The following is a 19,407-nucleotide window of genomic DNA, read 5'->3' as shown; positions in this document are numbered from 1 at the left end:
CCTTCTTTGCAGTCCGACATGAAGTGGGCCGGGTCAGAAAAGGCTTAACACCCACCCTTGGATTTGCCGTCCGTTTCTCTTGAGAACACGTAGTTGCCAACGTGGAGCGTCGTCTCGCAGTGCTGACAGCGGAAACAGTCTCGGTGGAAGAACAGGCCCTCTGCACTCAATCTCTCCATGACGTACACACGCTTGTCACAGAAGAAGCATACATCGCTGTTCCCAGTCTTGCTTGGCTCAAAGGGTTTTAATTTCTGATGAGAAATGTTAAAGTGGACTCCAAATTTAAAGAATGACCTAAATGCAATGTAAGATATTGAGAATCAAGATACAGCCGCCTTTGACCTTCAGATAGGCTCTGTGACAGGCTCTGCTCTTGAACTGTATACAGTGCTGGCAGCCAACTCGGATTATCATGTGTGAAAATCAAGTCTCTGGTATGCAGGTTCTTACTAATCAAACTTGGATCCCCCAATTTCTGGGATCTCTCAAAAAACTATTTAAATATGTCTCAAATGTTCTCAGGCAACTGTACTATCATGCCACTATGTGGGAATTTTTTCACATCCTCTAACTCCTCCATAACTACCAGGTCTATTTTCCCCGACTTTTCTGTAATTTGTACCAACTGTTTTCCAATGCTTTGGTTTCAGCTCAGCGGATATTACACGTTTTGAGAAAACAGTGAAAGACCATGCACAACCTTTTGATCACGATACGAGATTTCGTCAATAGCACTTTTACAGTCCTTCTGATTTGAAAATCACAGGCGTGTGGAAAAAGGCACACCTGGATTTTTCTAGGTGTGTGTTTTTTCTAGGTGTGTGGTTTTCTAGGTGTGTGATCTGTGGTCCTGGGAAATTCAGGCGTGCAATTATTCACACTTCTCGGGAAGCTTTTAGGTGTGCGATGGTGTGGGGGTGTGATCGCATGCCTCAAATCATCAGGACTGCTTTTAAATATTTCCAAAAATCAGTCCATTGACAGATCGTCGGAAATCACCTACATTCCTGGATTTCTCCTAAATGACAGCAAACGTGATAGAATTATTTCACGAGGTGTTCAGTACCAGTACGATCTTTAATCTGAGTAAGTTTTTGAATAATATTTTGATTATTTTTTTGGGATAAATGCAAATCATCCTATACGTCTTTAAGCTTACTGTTAGAAATTTTTCTGCAAATCAAGACTTACAGGTCTGTTGATGGGCCTGTTGTCATCAGTCACGGTCAGACCGGCGAGCGTGCGGAACTGGGCCGTGAGTTGCTCAGCCAATCCACTGACGCGGTTGGTTCCCGCGGGGAACTCCGACGCGTCAATGGCCTTGCTTGCCTGCCTGGCGTTGGTCTGTTCAAGGATTCGCTCCTTCATGCGGGCCTCCACGTTTGCGGCGCGGATTTTCTGTAAAGCCTCCTCCTGCGAGACAAGCAAGTCATTAGGGACCATTAGAAAGGGTACGCATACGGGATATGTATATGGCTCGGAAAAAGTAAGTAGTAAGTAAAGTCTGTCACGAGCCAATGTGGCCCATCAGGCCGGTGTTTATCTCCGATTTCAGTAGCATAAAATGACTGAGAATATTTCTACTTCCCCGGGATGGGATGCCAGTCCATCGCAGGTTACTTCCCAGCTGATGCTGTTACCCCTTTTTACTCCTGGGTGGAGAGAGGCAAGTGGGGGTGAAGTGGCTTGCCAAAGGACACAAAATATGACCAGCAGCTAGATTCAAACCCCTGACCCTCTGATCATGAGTCACGAACCCTAACCACTAGGCCACACTCCCCTCGGCTCGGAAAAAGCTGCTTTTATTGTGTCATATTCACTAGTCTTATTTTACCGGTGTTTCTTTGATCTTGGGTCTCTTGGCGTTGACAGGGCTCAGCCCTTCCTCGTTCTCCTTGTTGCCATGGTGAGACTTCTTGTGCCGGAGCTTGTTTGAGATTCTGGAGAGAAACGAGGACTTGGCGACCGGCGACTTGGCGTGGGTGGGCACCTCCTCAATTTTGGCCAGGCTGGCTGCGGGCAGACAAGCAAATCAGCAACCAAAGAAATGAAAGGGGGAATTCCTATCTTCTCATAGCTAAGGGGCATATTTTGACCCCATCAGATCTCAGCTTTGCAACAAGTCTCTGCTGTGATTATATTCCCAAACCTCACAAAAAAGTGACCTGCGACGCTAAAAAATGCAAACCACGACGTTTAAAACACTGTGAACTGTAGCGAACAAAAGGTGAGCCACGATGTTACTAAAGCAAAAAACAGTGTTTGAGAACAGATCTAAGACGGCAAGTTGTTCCTTTTTAGAACACTGGCGTGTCTCCCCAATATGGCTTCAAAATAAGTTCTTTCTGCGGTTCGGCACTTATCCAGTCAGTATATAGAGATCAGTGGTCCGTATCACTACAAACTGGCTTTACCAAAGTCTCCCTTCTTACGTTTCAAAGGAGGAGGTAGTTCGTCCCTGAAGAGGTCGTAGAATCGGGAGATGTAGGCCACCATGGTCAGCTTGTCCGGGGCATCCATCGCCGCAATCTCCTTGCCGGTCATCGTGGGACTGATTCCAAACTCTCGCTCGGACAAATCGAAGGCCAGCTGGTTGTTCTGCACCACGTCTTCCTCACGAAGGGAATGGAAATCTCTGTGTGGAGTCAAAGGTATCAAGCAAATGAGAACATTTGTAAATGAATTTCGAATGGAAATTAGCTTACCCAAAGTCAGTAACCATTTTATCTTTATGACAAGAGTCAAAATTCTGATAATTTTCTGAAGGTAGGATGCGAAACAAGTGCATTTTTAGGTAACAGTTTAGTCTTCCTCAGAAAGGGAATGAAGATCTATGAGTGGAGTCAAAGGCAAATGAGAAAATTTGTAAATGAATTTCAAAAGGAATTAGTTTTGCCAAAAGTCAGTTCATAAAAAGAAACCTTTTACCAGGATTATCTGGAGGTAGGATTTGAAACAAGTGATTTTTTTAATTAGCAACATTTTTTAATTTTTCAACTTATAATTTGTTTTGGTAGCATTTCAGACAGCAGGGTCTCTGTAAAATCAGCCCTTGAAAGCGTTTTGCGGAACAAGCAAATACTCTCCAAATCCACATCACTAAGTTATTGATCAAATACATACTGTACATTGTAAAGTGACAGTTTTGTTACATCTCATAACAAATCATGCACATGCTTTATACCCACTAGACACAGAGATGAAACTGGCATATGGCCAAAAAATCGGAAAATAGGCCGAAGAAAAATACGTGTCCGAAATTTGGGCCGCGCTGCAGTTACACACATGTACATGCATGTACATGTACAATACACTTCATGCCCAATTTCCGGACATCTACTCCTGCTTTATTTTCGATTCAAACAAAATTTTACGATGAAAAGAAAATGGTCAGTGTTTTCATTGCATAAAACACCTGAATTATGGTTGGAGTAATGGAGTCATCAATAAAGAAGTTCACTTCTTACTTGATAAAGTTGAGGGAAAAGTCCGAAAGACAAGGGCACATATGGTGCTTAATCATGTCCATGATTCAACCACAACTCCACTACTCCACTTGCATTCGTACGTGGGGAAAAATCAGGCATTATCGTCTCTCTTCCAACAAATGCCAGTGAAATGTTTCGCTAATGCTCTCTTCGCTATCCTCGAGATAATCATCACGATTTTTAAAGCATTGCATGTTGTACAACTAAATCTGAAACCTCCGAAAATCGCACAACATAATGATTTTATCCACTGGAATGTTCACAAGGCTACCCGTTCCCGACCGGCCATGTGCTAGCGGCGCGGACGGTACAATGCGGTACGTACGCTACCCCATTGCATATTCGCACGCACGTGCGACACAGTGATTTTTCCATGTCACCTGTCAATGTTTAACCTTTTGTCCAGCCGGAGAAGGTTCCGATCAGTGTTATGCCCTGTGTTTCTATCGTTGAAACACTCCAATAACGACTGGTGAAAGAGATTAAAACTACGTTCGCGATGATTTTAACGTGCCATTTCCATCGACTTTTCATCGACTTTTCTTCGAAATTATGATTGAAATAAAATGACATTATGTGAGAAAAATCTTTGGACACACTGTAAAAAAATCGGACATTTCGTTGGAAAATTCAAAAAGTCGGATTTCCGATTAAAATCTGAAAAGTTTCATCCCTGTAAGACATCATTTCTCGATGTGGCAAATACCTCAATTTGTGGCACGGTAAACAAATAAATCATTTTTAAACACAGTTTGCACATTACCAGATCAACCATTCCTCTCACCAGAGGGCGCTGTTCACATCAACAATGACCAGATAACTTACATGAGGTGTGGCCGGTATCGGTGGATGATTGCACACAGGGCCAAGCCGTTACGCCACGACGTTGTCATGTTCTCTATGCGTACGTTCTTGTAGGTGTCGGTCACGCGTTGGCACCACATCAAGAGCTTACTACCCCTCACTATGGACCCTACAGCAAGCAATGAACAAGCAAGAAATAGTTAACACTCTCATCAATTGGGGGGTGAAGGGTTCGAATCCACCTGATGGCCATATATGTATATTGTGTCTCGGACAAGGCACTCTACCCCCACTTGCCTCTCTCCACCCAGGAGTATAAGTGGGTACCGGCATTAGCTGGGGAGTATTAAACCTGCGATGGACTGGCATCCCATCCAGGGGGAATAGAATATTCTCAGTCGTTTCATGCCAAGGAAACCGGAGATAAATACCGGCCTGATGGGCTGATATTGGCTCGTGACAGACTTTACTACTTTTTACTACTCTCATCAATTAGCATTAAGGGTTAGAGAAGGACCAGTGAATACTTTTCGTTATGACCTCTGATGCGGGGTCAAGGTACATCAAATACACAAACAATGGCACAAAAAGACACTGGCGCAATTCCACGCAAAAGTGGACATGGCTGAAGAGTGGAGCATTTATGAAATCTTCAGAGCGACAATCATCACCACCTCCAAAAGCCCTGCCTCTCAAAATGCATTCAGCCTCAATCCTGCTAAAGGCTCCTCTTCTTCAAACACTACTGCAATAAGGGCCGGTCAAGGGAAAATAGATGATCACGCGGTACTTTGATGTCATACGATCAGAACCTTTACAATTTCAGATGTACGAAGGATAGCCCCTGTCCCGACGCATTTAGTATGGTCTCCAGTCAACTGTCTTTACAGTTCTACCTATTAAACAGGCATGAAGCACCTTACCTGATCGATTGAGAGTTTGCTTCTCCGTCTGGACAATCTTCTCCCATTTCTTCTTGAGATCCTCGTTGTCAGTGTCGTACAGATGCAGCACCTCGTGTGGCGCGGCGGCCTTGAGGTTGACGTGCGGGTAGCGCGTGGTGGGCGAAAGGGTGTACTGCTCAAAGATCTTGCTCAGGTTCTCCGGGGTCGTCTGGGGCAGAAGACGATAGATGCTCTCCCGCTCGGCGATCACCTCAGGAGGAGACAACTGGTTGGAGGACCAGTTGCGTACCATCCAGGCGGCATCCAAGGCGCCAAGGAAACCACGAGCGCAACCTGAACCTGTCGGCCAAAAGGGCTGGACAGAGATGCATGGGAACATCAGCATATTAGACATCAGGATAGTGCACAAGAACAAAAAAGGGATTTTCCATAATAATCGAGCACACTAGATGGCTGAACTTTGCATTCAGTGGTAAAATGCCAAACATTATTATTATTATTATTATTATTAATCATTTCTGGTGATGAAACCAAGGATTCCTCAAAAGCGCCCTAGGCACTGTAGCTCGCAAGCCTGAAGAAACCTGTGGAGAGAAGACAATGAGAAGAAGTTACAGTTTTAGGGGTGGGAGGAAAAACCCAGAAGAATATTCTGGGGAAAACCCACGGAATCAGGCAGGGACTGAAAACCCAATCCACATATTGGCCCAGGCGGGATTCGAACCTGGGTCACAGCGGTGGAAGGCAAGGAAAGTACCGCTACGCCAACCTGACTCCCCTCTGAGGCACTCTTAAGCAATGTTATGGCTAAGCACTTATGCTTAGGTACATTTGTGTACACTCCTGTAACATGGAGATAAAGGTTTTTTTGTATTGACATTAATACTGCATAGTGTTGACATTACTGGCACAGGGACCACAATAGGCACAAGTCTGCAATATAGAAACTACCAGTATGTATGCAAAATCTCAAAAGATTGACTGTCTTAGTGTTCGACTTGTTCCTATTGTTCATCATATGTCAAAAGCAATGTAAATTGATGGAAACACATGCCATGGCATATTTCGAGGGAGCATGGTGTCATGTCCCCCTCCCATCCCCACCTGGAGAGTTAGAATACATGCATATTATAAAAATAATACAAAAATATTTTTAAAAATTTGAAAAACATGATCTTGGCATGGGGTGTAAATTTGGGTACACCAAACTACCGGAATTGGGTACCAACTGCAAAAAAACAAAAAATGTTTAAAACTCGGAAGTTGTAGTACTGACTGTCCACACGATAAAACTACCACATCAGTGCGTCAGTACAGCAAGATACAAGTGTGTACAGTGAGCTCAATACATACAGTCAGCTGTATTTTGCATTTATAAACGTGAATCTTTCTTTGTTTTCCATTGTCTAAGAAGTTATGAAGTAATATGTAAAGTTGGTTACAGGTATTCGATTCCATAATCTGGAACCGACTCCTGAAATCAGCGGTCGGGTATTCGGGCACATGGTTCCGATGTACAGACCTAACCACACATCATACAATATGTCAGGGACTGAAAACATGTGACTTGTGCACCAGTGAGTTGAGGTGTTTCGCAGCTTTATTTAATAGGCGTTGGCTAGATTCTGGGCTCCCCCCCCCCCCCACCCCGGCACTGAACGCATGGTAATTCGTGAAAATGCCCTGATCATTATGCTGTCATGTCAGGAATCAAAGTTTGCTGAGGTAGACTTGATTGGTTTCTATTACTTTTTGATGTGCCTGTGGGATGCCAGCCTGAACGGGAGTCTAATCAATCAAACTCATGTTCAACTACTGTGATCTCTGCATTCCAATATCCCAGACTAGTAATTTTTACCTCATCTTAGACTGCATCCTCCAAATTTGTTTTTTCTTTTTCATACAACAGAAATTTATCATTCTCATTTGAAAACTGAAATGAAATGTAGGGAAAAATTCCTACCTCGAGTAAACTGTCGCCAACGAGTGCCATGAGCAGCTGATGGCCGTTGCGCTCCATGATGCGGGACGCGTGCTCCGCTTGAAAGATCGAGGTGAAGTCAAACATGGCCACGTCGGGCTGTCCGTAGTGGTTCAAGGCGTAGTCCAGCCTGGGCAGTAGCTGTTCGGTGGAGAAGTTGGCTGCCTCCCGAGCGTATTCCTGCAACTTCTCGTGGCTGTAGTTGTCGCGGGCGAGCAGGCGGGCAGTGTCGGGGCGATCCTACAGGGTGAAAAGAGTTGGCACTTATAGTTAAGGATCCGTGGGGCAGTGACAGCCAAATATTGGTATCCCACCCTTGCGCCATTTCATGTACTGTTCCAATGTACACATGTTCTCAAGGGCTTTTACCTATTAAACTAGGCATTAAACAAACGAAAAAGCCTACCAAACAGTAGAAAGTTGGTTCTTTTCTGCATGTAGCTCTCAAAAAAGAATTGAATTCTTGCAGGAGAACATTTACAGGAGTACTAGTATGAGTTCGAGTACTTTGTCATGAGAACGAGAACAAATATGGGTAATTTTTTTCTCGCGAGTAAAAGTACAAGTATGAGTACATTTTCGTGAGTACGAGTACCAAAACAATTTACTTGAGTATCAGTTCAAGTACGAGTACTATGCTCAACACTGCTGTGGCTGTGTTTGGACTAACCTCCAGAATGACTCCCTTCTCTATTAGGCTCTTCTTCTTAGCCGTCATGACAAAGTAATGGGTGTCGTCCTTGTAGTACACGATGTTCTCCAGGTCGATTCGCGTCTCGGCCTTCAGATCCTGGAAGAACTTCTGATTGAAGATGAAGGCCACGCCGCTGATCTCTTCCACCCGGGCCTCTTCCGTGGTGTGACGGTTGATGAAGTTGGCCGTGATGGCGATGGCTAGCTTGCCCCGGAACTCCTTGCGCTTGAAGCCTGTTTTATTTTGAGTTAGGATGAACAAGGCAAGTTTTAGGAACTATGACCCCAGGCACTTGGAATTAACCTAGATTTATAAATTACCAGAGCCCAATTTCATGGCTCTGCCTTACGTTAGCGAAAAATTCCTGCTTACGGTAGCAGAGAAATACACGCTTACGGTAAGCGTATTTCACGGGTTAGCGAGGAATTTTGGCTTATGCCCATGCGTACATGTACATCCCATAACTAAGGATTCTGTGCTTATTGGGTTAACACAGAATTTTTCTGCTAGAGCTGTTAGTGCAGAATGGTGATCATAAGCGCGGAATTTGGGCGATTCACAATGCAGTGCGCCACCAAGAGTTTGCCATGGAGAGTTTATTTTTCCCAGTGCATTGTGGGAGATGGTCGACAAATTCGCAGCGCGGGAAATTTGAAATTGTTAGCTTTTCCGGTCAGTAGTTTCGTAAGCGTATGATTCGAGTATCTGTTTGCCCTTTTTTCTTTTTATCAATAAGGTGGTTTTTTTTGTAAGGCGGCAGAACGCTATGCCCCAATCTATAACAAATTAGCTCAAGATATCTAGCTGACACTCATTCAAATGCGCCGTGTTTTGTAGACCGTTAACTTGAAAAATGAACTCTCCATGGCAAACTCTAGGTGGCGCACTGAATTGTGAATCGCCCAAATTCTGTGGTTAGCAGAGTAAAGTTTATGCAATCTCTCTGATCCAATCTGAATTGCCAACATGAAAACGTTGTCTTGCCTTGTAATGTGTTCCTCTTCCCATCCGCACCAATGATGACGTCAAACTCAAACTCCGAGACGGGGTGGTCCATGGGTGTCAGCTTGGCCCTCCAACCCACGCCTTGGGAGGCAAAAGATGATGACATTAGTATCAGCATAACTACAAAACATTGAAGGTTTAAAGCCCAGTGCCAATGAATTACACAGACTTGCAATGCCCAATATCCTCTGTGCATAGCTAAATGTATGCCCTCTGCAGTAATAATAATAATAATGGATACTTACCGTATATCTACACTTTTAACTAAGATCAAAGCGCTTTACATTATTATTACCCCCGATTATTGGGCCAATGAAACAGTCCAAAGACAATCTCAACTCCCTGGGGAGTATACAGTCCGATGCTGCCTTTTCAGCACAAAGCAGCTAAAATCAGCCGCAATAACCATCTCTGCCCTCACAGGTGCCCAATTTACTCCTGGGTGGAGAGAAGCAATGAGTGACAACGTGCCTTGCCCAAGGGCACACGCACCATAACCCCAGGCTGGACTCAAACCCACAACCTGCAGAATTACCCGTAGGCTATGAGTTCAATGCTCCAGACCACGAGGCCATGACTCTCAGCCAGTAAAATAAAAAATATACAGCTGTGCCGAACATCTACTAAATATTCAAATATGCGACGTCAACTGAATATCTGAATAACATTTTGGTTTTTTTTTCAATATTCCAAAAATGTGAGCAGTCTTGATGATGAGATGATCAAACAGTTTAAGTTGTGCGGTTTTATTGTCTGTCAAATGCCACACTTTTTTGAAAGCCACTATCGCGCATATTTTTAGAGCTTCAATGAGGAATATTAGCACAAATTCTTCTGTAAACATGGTAAAAAAAGGTCAAATATCACCTACTACTCCCTGTTTAATAAGCTCTTTGTCCATAACTATTCATAGGATGAAATTTGCGTCGGGGTGATTTAACTTCAATATTGGGTTTTGCTCTTCAACCGACGTATTTTTAGCTTTTTGTCAATTTTCAACAAGTGCCAATGTATGCAAATCCCAGTCAGTGGCCAATGTAGGCTGGTGCATGTTTAACTTGATCAGTGCATTTCGAAATTGAATATTTAGAATATTCAATGAAGAAGTCGAAGTTGGAATAATCGAATACTAAATTACTCGAAAATGCACAGCTCTAGGAACGTTCCACTATCAAGGCATTTCACACTCATCAAGTTGCGGGGGATTTCTCCTTACTTTCTTGGTCTTGATCTTCAGGAGGTTCCTGCAGTGCCTCAAAGGTCACATTGGTGTGAACTTCGACCCCAAGGAGCAACGTGACCTTTAGAAGAATCAGCTGTAACTGCCTGATGCCTGCATAAACGCATCAAAGGAGGTGTAATTTAGGGGTATTTAAAATTATACCGACTGATTTAGGCTGATGTAAAAAAATAAATAAAGATCTGTAGAGATTGCAACCTGCTTCAACAAAATGATTAATGTTGAGAAGTTAAAATGATTACTTTTCCTAAACACAATATAGCCATTCGAAAAAAAGTGCAAAATTTGAATGGTAATGAACATTTAACGAATACAAAACAGTGTAACAACTGTGCTTTATTGTATTCTTAAACTGTGTTTAAATATCTAACATCCATCGAAACTGACTTAGGGCCGTCAGGAGACAGCAGGATTCTTAAAAGGGAACAAAATGGCGTGTATCACGTTTTGAAAATATGTTCTTCACATGTAGGGTTAACTTGCAATTGTCAATACAAAAACTCATTTCTTTCTCCGTCAAATCCCACAAATCTTCTTTTTTTTTTACAATATTGCAACAATTTTGTTATGGAAGACAATCACAAATATATGTAGCTACCGTATGATGCAAGAATTTTCACACCCTCAAATAATTTTAATTTCAAGAATTCATTGACGGAAGATCACTTTCAAATTCTTTACCTTCAAATTCTTCACTTTCAAATTCTTCAACCAAATTTCAAAAAAATTTTTTTTTGAATCACTTGAAAATATCTTCCAATACAATTCATAGGCTATGTGCTGTTCTTCAGGAATGCCACTTTATTATTCTTCTCCAATAATTCTTCTTGAAAGTCTACGCCATGATGAAAAAAATGTCTACATAGTGAAGGAATTAATACAAGGCTATTCTGAGAAACCAACCCACATTATAGGTAACGTTATACAATTCTTAAAAATAGGAGCATTCATGGTCTCCTGTGGTGCCAATCAGTCACGGGGAATATGGATTACGTGACTAACATGTGATGCAGCCAAGACCACTGCAGGTGAACATACATGTACCGGTGCATGTATTTGTGTTCACTGCCCTATGACAATATGTTGCCTGACATGTACATGTACCATGTACATGTACATGTCTGTATGCACATCCCTTTGCTCTCTCCAGAATGCACACTCCTTCAAGGAGTAGTAAATATTTGAAGAACCAGAAGACAGGACTTCCTGACTTCAGTCAAATCATAATGCTGTTTACAAGTCTGCATTGTAAAACAGGCACATCTGGAAACACCTGGTTTGTTGGAGATACATGTTCCTTACACTTTCCAGGACGTCTCTGTTCATTGAAATCAGATTTTCCAAAAGCAAAATTATAGCATTCTGAAATTAAAACCACCATTTCTGAAATGAAATGTATACATCACATACATGTACAAGAGGCAAAAAAAAATTTGTGGAAAAATTCCATATGAAATTTTTATCACTGTATGGGTAGGTGTATACTGTACATGTACATCTGAAATTGTTTTTAAATTTATTTCTGAAAATAGGGAAAGCTGCACATGAACAAAATATCAGTTTTGAGCTGTTGCTCTGATTTTTGTTGAGATTCCATTTGATTCAGACATATTTTGCATTGCATGCATGCTACATTCACGTCATTAGAACAAGGATTATGTACAATGTACATGTACATACCGGTACTGGTATGCTCATGGTAAACACGTTTTTTTATGTGCTCTGTGCCATTTATTAGTTCACATGTACACAACGCATGTGTACACAGTGTAGCTGGTGACATTCTAAGCACCTGCCTGAGTGTGACTTTCACAGCAAAATAAATACTTGTCGCCTGGTGTCACAGGACTTTCTCATTTAAGCTCCAAGTCGTTATACATGAGTCATAAACATTGCAAGTTACTGATGAACACACATGGCATGGCATTTGACAAAAGCAAAAAATACATGGCGTTTTTTTCAAAGGTCAAGTTCTGTATACATGTACATGTAATATCACATTTTTGTAATATTGCATCAGTTTATGCCATCATGTACATATTTCTGAGTCATTCAATATGTATACATACACACATTGTACATGTACATTGTAGGATTTCAGGATAGGAGTCTTTTTCAATGAAATTTCTCTCCATATTTAAAGGGAATACATGTACATCATTTGCTTTTGCTGTAATTTTCAGAAATGGATGGAATTGGGGGGTTGGAAATATATAGCAAATATAGTTACACTGACTTTTTTGAGGTTTTGGGTTCAAAAACGCTATAAAAACCAAGAAAAACAATCATTTTCCTGTAGTCTGGTTCCCTGACTCCATTTAAGACGAAACAGAGCAGTTTACATATATTGGGGAATTGTAAGGTCAGGGAACCAGTCTAGCTGGCTTGTACCCGTTCATAGGTGTGTAATCGATTGCAAACTAGTGCGATGGTCAACTGGGGCCAGTATTTGAAAAAAAAACAGCTTTTTCCAACGCTGATCGGCCGATCAGCGTTGGAAATTGATACAAAAATACCACTTTTCTTGAAAATGACAGTATACCAGGTGCCATGATTTTACAGGATGCTTTACACTGTCATTCACTAACAGTCCAGCAAGGTATTTCAAAATGATTTGGTAGTTTTATTTTTTGATGTTTGCAAATGTTGTATTTTCCCTTTAATCCAAAGGCTGGTTTGGGGGGGAAAAAATCACTAGGTTTGTTGTTAGCAAAGAGCCACAGACTTGTACTTTTAATATTTACATGTATCACATTTACTTTGACTGCAAAGGGGCCATTTGATCTATTTTTAACTCCTGAATACAAAACAGGTCGGTCAGCACAAACACAAAGAGCGGGTGGTCACAATGGACCCCCAAAAAGCACCACACTTCTTAAGCCCAACATAAAAACTGTCACGCCACAATTCTGATGGTTGTTAAAACCCTGTTTGTCCAAAACCCTTGTGTAGTCATCCCTGACCACAATTGCAAGCCTACTGGGCATGTACTAGTTAGCCCTCTATAATCACAGCTCAAACAACATGAATGGGGAGGAGAAGGGGGAGTGGCTGGGTGGGTTAGATCATTGTTTGAGAACTAGGGACTCAGATACTGTACATGTATGATCCTAATACAACCAGAGCAGTTCTTCAGAGTAGCGACAAACAATCACAGATTACATGACAAAGTAAAATCACAATAGAAGCAAGTCAACAATGTGACAGACAGGCACAAATGGGTGTTATATACATGTAGTCCACAGTAGGAGCTTGAACTAGAATTGTTTCTTCTTGTTTGGGCTGGATCCAAAGGGCCAGCCTACTGCCCATTGGCTGTATCACTGACTGACCGAGTCACTGACTCATAGTGGCGGCGCCAGACTTTAACATTTGGGGAGGGGGACCAATTGGGGGGGGGGGGGGCAAGGAAACAATTTTGGGGGACAGTCAAAATAAAATCGTAAGCCTGTGTACGTGCGCATACCCATTGTCAATGGTCTGGAAATAAGCCACTGCAGCAACTTAGAAGTGTAGTCGTTTTTATGAATGAGAAATGTATCAAACTGCAGAATGGTGTACAACAAATATTCAAAGACGTTGACTGCACACTATCTACGGCTGTATAAATGCACATGTGACCTGTTCAGGCTGTTCTGTCTACCAAAGTACCAATGTTTATAATGCTTTCATTGGCCCAAAATGTGTCCACATTTTATGAATCTTAACAGTGCAGAAAATAAACATAATTAATGTGTTTGTTGATAAAGTGTTGAGAGAAAACTGGGCCGGGGCAAACTGGGAAGGGCTGACTCACTACCTGGATGACTCTGTCACTATGTATACGTATATGTACCATCTTAAACTGAGACTTTGGGGTCCCGTTTGACTAGACAAGCTAAGTCTTGTTCAAGAAGACACACTATACATACGTGTGCATTGTTTTCATTATTTATGGGGAGAAGCCTCATTTCAAAATGTCTTTATATTTTTTTATTACTAAACAAAAGTAAATTGGTATGTACTGCTGCAATTGTTTGTTCAGGGTCTGTGGGTTCAATACAGCAACTAGAAAACACATCATGTGCATCTGACAAAGCCTTAACAAAATCCAGAGTTTTTTTTGAGATCAGGTAAAGAACCTTTTGTCTCAGAGCACTCTGTGCACTTATTCTCCAATTCATGGCAATGTAATGAACAATGACACTGGCTATTAAGAAAACTTACTGATATGATCGATGGCACCGGCGCAGAACTTGCCGAAGAACTTCTTGGCCCCGAGATTCTTGAGGTCGGTGATGAGAAACGGCCAGAGATGGAGGACGTTGTTCCGCGAGAAGCTGTCCCTCTTCTCGATGACGATGCACTTGGCTCCCAGCATGGCGCACTCGATGGCTGTGCGCAGGCCGCAAGGTCCAGCACCGATGACTAGAACCTGTGAGCAAATACAAGCAAGTTAGTGTCTTTAAAAAAAACTGTACATGTTGCTTAACCACAAACTATTTCTCTCCAAAGCATGTTTTTTTTTGCTGGGATTCTTCCTGAATCTGTTAACATCCATCACTTTAGACTCACCAACTTGCTCCAGCTTCAGGCCCACCACCACTGTGTTGCTTCCCTTTCAGTCTTTAACCGTTACTATTGTTGATGTACCCTAACGTGGCGCGGCTCCTAACGTGGCGCACTTTGATTTTTCGGCTGTATCGCCTAGCTAGAGCAAAAGTTTTAACTGAAATTTCACAGAAAGTGAAATTTCATCCAGTTCTAAACACTCCTGTTCATAAATCGCGAGTTTATTTACCCGCTACAAAGTTAAAAGAAAAAATTATTTTGGCGTGATTTTCTGATTTTATTTTCAAGTGCAAAGTGAACCCTTTGAAAATGCCCCGAAAAATAAGGAAATAATTTTCTGACAAACATCTGGCTGGGTATGTAAGTAGAGATAATAATGTTTTATCAGAATTTATCAAGTTTACAGAAATTCTTAAATGTTAATTTGGAATTTTCCGAGATTTATTCAAGTGCGCCACGTTAGGGAACACTCCGCCAATTTGTGCCCAATTTCCGGACGCCACCGTTTTCTAATTTCAGCTTAAATTTTATGAAACTGAAATTGTTCACAGATGTTAAATAGGAAGCATTAATAAGGTCAAAGTACCAGTATTTCACTGCATGAATTTGAGGTTTGTCAACAAAGAAGTTTGGCAACACTACACGAGGAAAGTTGGGTAAGCTTCGAAGTGAGCCACGTTAGGGAACACGACTATACTTTGGTCACTGTTCACAGGAAATGACATCCATCGTGCCCAAATCTCACACTCATGCACATTCTACGAGATCTGCCACCAACGCTCACCCTTTCAGTCTCGGTACCTAGGTCTCATACTGTATCCAACTCATCATGTTCCATTGTCCGCACATCCAAATAAGTGAGTTCAGTATTCTAAAATAGTCTGGTGCACAGCAAGATTCAACGACTTTTTTTTGTTGGAATAACCACGGCAGATAAATGTTTTTAATAGCAATTAGACTGCGAACTCCTAAATCAATAAAACATTGTGAAAAAGAGTTGATGGGTTTTGGAGGATTTGGAGCAGTTAAGGTGAATGTGGGTTGCTCTAAAAACTAATAGTGCTTTAATAATCGCAGAACAATGACCATAACTCATCTTTTTAAAGGATTAGTTTTGTGGATACCTGAATGGTTGATTTTAAGGTCAGTATATTATTGGGGAACTTTTTTAAATAAAACATATTTTTTTTTTTTTAAATAGGCCTACAAAACCATAACCGACTCAACCCTTTGATTTTTAGTCCTGCCAAAATGTTAACAGTTAAATAAACTATTTTTCAAATGTCAAAACTAAAGGTAGTTTAAAGATAACACGTCACACTGTGTAGTCATTGTTTTCACAGTGATATAACAATATGCCAGGAGAAAAAGGGAGTTCCAATTGTAATCATTAATCATGCAAAGTCATCCGGTTTTGTCCTTGAACAAAACTGAAACTTGGCTGAAATTCAACTGTATCATAATTGCTGAAGCCCTATTTCCTTCATGTATTGGTAATCATCTACACATGGAATCTCCAGTGGGCCCTGTGTGAGAGCCAGTCGATGTACATTGCTTGTGAGCACTGCATTCCCTATGGCGCAGGATGCACACCCAATAGCATCTGGGCTTTATAGAAACAAACCGGTGTGCGGGTGATAAGACCGCCTTTTACGGGTACCCAGGTACCCAGGTTTTACTTCAATAGGGTACCCGGATCCCGTACTACTCGTAAATTATGCACACTAGTACTTTGTATTATTATTATTATTATTATTAATCATTTCTGGTAATGAAACCAAGGATTCCTCAAAAGCGCCCTAGGCACTTTAGCTCGCAAGCCTGAAGAAACCTGTGGAGAGAAGACAATGAGAAGAAGTTACAGTTTTAGAGGCGGGACGAAAAGCCCAGAAGAATATTCTGGGGAAAACCCACGGAATCAGGCAGGGACTGAAAACCCAATCCACATATTGGCCCAGGCGGGATTCGAACCCGGGTCACAGCGGTGGAAGGCGGGGAAAGTACCGCTACGCCAACCTGACTCCCCATCACTTGTGATGGATTCAACTACATTTTTGTACATCCCTGTTTGACATGCATAGAAAAGACTCCACGGATCCATGTAACTGATGCATGTCCACGTTTCAAAGCTGCTTGATATGTGTACCGTACTTCACGCAAATTATGCCAACGCAATGTGAATTTGACATCACAAAGCATTCCAAGAAGTTTCTGTTGTTAAAATGTATTAAATGTGTGTACTTCGTGACGTGAAAAACTTGCTGTGACATCAAAAAATCCATGATGACTTTGCTTTTTAGGAACGTTCTGACCTTCTGCATCATATTAAGCTTACCCTTGTATTTGAGCATGCTTTTCCCTTCTTGTATTCCTTCCGGTTAAACCTCTTATCCAGTTTGACCCAAAGTGACTTGGCCTGCCACGTCCCCACCTTAGACTTGAACTGATGGTAGAAATTCCTGCAAGCAAATGAGAAACCACAAAATGAAAGCATTAGCAACTTTTGATAATACTTTCTATAACTGCCATTCTTCTTTTACTTTCCATAACATTAAAGTTGCGTTCACTTTGCTCTTCAACAATTTCAATTTTTTTTTTTCAAAACCTTCCCAAATCCTCCGAAACCCTCATTGCAAAACGGAAGATTTTGCAGGATTGAGGCTCTATGGCAAAAATGTGTGGCTGATTTTGGAGGATGCACTGTGTCTAAAGGTCTTGGTATGGACCTGGTGTTGTTTAAATGTATGCTCAGCTGTGCATAAATTTAGGCCTAGATTATACTTCAAATCCTCCGCACTGCTCCAGGATGTCACTGGCTCTGCCTCAACATATTGACGGTGATTGCTCAGAGAGGATTTAATTTGCAGGATTGAGGCAGTGGTCACACCTCCAAGGACCACATTCAAAAAATAACGGATGACTTTAGATGATTGAGGCTGTATGCTATTTTTACATGGAGGCACGTTGGAGGATTTTGCAGGATTGAGGTGGCATCCTCAAAAAAATGCCTAGAGGGAGTTACACGTGTAGGGTTAATAAAACATGTTTTATTCCAACCAAAAAAACCTCCTTTTCCCCTTTTTTTGGATGCCTGTAACCCTCTAAAAAAACAGTTGCTTTTTTTCAATTGGGCACAAACAGTCTGGCTCCTGGTCCGTACATTATTGATACTGATTGTGGGGTGGGAAACAGACTACCATCCACGAGAACGGAATTATTATCTGTCAGCCAATAATTCGAAATTGTAAAGCAATAATTCAATAACTAAACATGGTCCGATGTTTTAAAGTCAATGTCTCATTCAAAAGTGAATAACTTCTGTACTACTAGAAAAAGAGCAATTTAGAAAAAGAATTTTTTTCGGGATGAAACCTGAACATAGCACTGTGAACACAACTTTAAAGCCCTTGCTCTGCTAACATCGTTTTGTTTTTACATGCCCATACCACATGCAGTTCACCGATACAGAGATTGTGATGCATCATAGTATTGCATTGCAGCTTGGCATTTTTTTGGAGTGTGTGTGGCTGACGTGGAGGATGTGGTCGAGCATGGGTACATGTAACAGACATGACGACATCATTTTTACGAAGTGACAAATCTGCCCACACAGCACCAAAACCAAGTTTTGAGAAAATTGTGTTTTCAAGTTGGTCAATTTTTCAAATCGCGTTTCCGTATACATTTCTCTCCCAAAATTGAAAGATATACCGGTAACTGATGTGATAGCCCAGTACCGGTAGTTATATCCATTTTCATTTCAGCATGTTTGATTATTAGGAGATGTTTACATGTATTATGAAATAGATTGTCACTTCGTCAAAAGGAAAACTAACTTGCCGCACTTTGAGTAACTAACGAACGGTGCAATTTTACATCTTGAAATTTGGTAGATCATGTAAAGGACATCATAAAATATACATGTAAGAATATCCAAATATCTCAAATTGCTTAACGGCTACACAGCCTCAATCTTCCAAAATCCTCTGTTACTTCTTGAACTAGTTCATTGGAGGGGTGTCCACTGCCTCAGTCCTGCAAAATTCTCCAACAATAATGCGTTGAGGCAGTGCTGATGATATCCAGAAGCAGTGCGGGTGATTTCAAGTATTATCAAGGCCTACGACATGTATGCATGGCTAAGCATACACAACGCAAGGTTCAGCCCAGACCCTGACACAATGCATCCTCCAAAATCGACCGATACAATCCTTTGAAATCCTTCACTTGTCTGAAGAGGATTTTGGAGGATTTGGGAAGGTTAGGGTTAAAATACCAGTTTTGGACGGATTTGTCAATTCATGGATCAGATTGTAATTAATTCAATGAGGAAGAAAGTTCAGGAGGCAGAGATCTAAAAATCATTGAGTAACTCACTTTTGTTCTCTGGGGTCAAGCCCTAGATGCTTGCACAGCTGACTGAACGAAGCCATGCACGACTGGAAGGTACCGGCCTGGACGAAGCGGTCATACAGCCGCGTCGTCATCTCCTCACTGGTTAGCTCAGGCATGGTGAACCGGTGGCGTTGGGTACCAGTGGAAAAAAAGGCCGAAAAGGCAAGAGCCTTAGGGACTTTGGTTGCAACGCAGGGCTACATGTATCTGAAATATGAATTGAGAACAAAGTAAAATTATTAGAAACATTTCGATAACAAATTTAACAAAAATGTTATTTTTTTTTTTTCATCAAATTTATATAATTCACAAATCAATTTTTTGTACCGATACCTGTCTAT

General features: G+C 41.5%; 1 protein-coding gene across 7 annotated transcripts in view; it reads right to left on the bottom strand.

Annotated features, from left to right (window-relative positions):
• The window catches only part of LOC119742545 (F-actin-monooxygenase MICAL3-like), a 65,970-nt gene that overhangs the window by 28,503 nt on the left and 18,060 nt on the right, over positions 1 to 19,407 (bottom strand). For all 7 annotated transcript variants that reach the window (XM_038218557.1, XM_038218558.1, XM_038218560.1 and 4 more), the window contains exons 2-14: positions 19,049 to 19,273; positions 17,007 to 17,130; positions 14,327 to 14,534; positions 10,097 to 10,213; positions 8,860 to 8,961; positions 7,852 to 8,108; positions 7,164 to 7,421; positions 5,219 to 5,555; positions 4,317 to 4,464; positions 2,436 to 2,638; positions 1,838 to 2,016; positions 1,195 to 1,416; positions 56 to 254 (exon numbers count right to left, since the gene is read on the bottom strand). In XM_038218557.1, the coding sequence (XP_038074485.1) occupies positions 56 to 254; positions 1,195 to 1,416; positions 1,838 to 2,016; positions 2,436 to 2,638; positions 4,317 to 4,464; positions 5,219 to 5,555; positions 7,164 to 7,421; positions 7,852 to 8,108; positions 8,860 to 8,961; positions 10,097 to 10,213; positions 14,327 to 14,534; positions 17,007 to 17,130; positions 19,049 to 19,182 (2,488 nt within the window). In that variant the 5' untranslated portion in view covers positions 19,183 to 19,273. The remainder of the gene's footprint in view (positions 1 to 55; positions 255 to 1,194; positions 1,417 to 1,837; positions 2,017 to 2,435; positions 2,639 to 4,316; positions 4,465 to 5,218; positions 5,556 to 7,163; positions 7,422 to 7,851; positions 8,109 to 8,859; positions 8,962 to 10,096; positions 10,214 to 14,326; positions 14,535 to 17,006; positions 17,131 to 19,048; positions 19,274 to 19,407) is intronic.

The sequence above is a fragment of the Patiria miniata genome, unplaced genomic scaffold (genome assembly GCF_015706575.1).
Source record: "Patiria miniata isolate m_02_andy unplaced genomic scaffold, ASM1570657v1 HiC_scaffold_6, whole genome shotgun sequence".
In the NCBI taxonomy this organism is placed as follows: domain Eukaryota; kingdom Metazoa; phylum Echinodermata; class Asteroidea; order Valvatida; family Asterinidae; genus Patiria; species Patiria miniata.
Note: the sequence above shows the minus strand (reverse complement) of the source record. Positions and strands in the feature narration are given on the sequence as shown.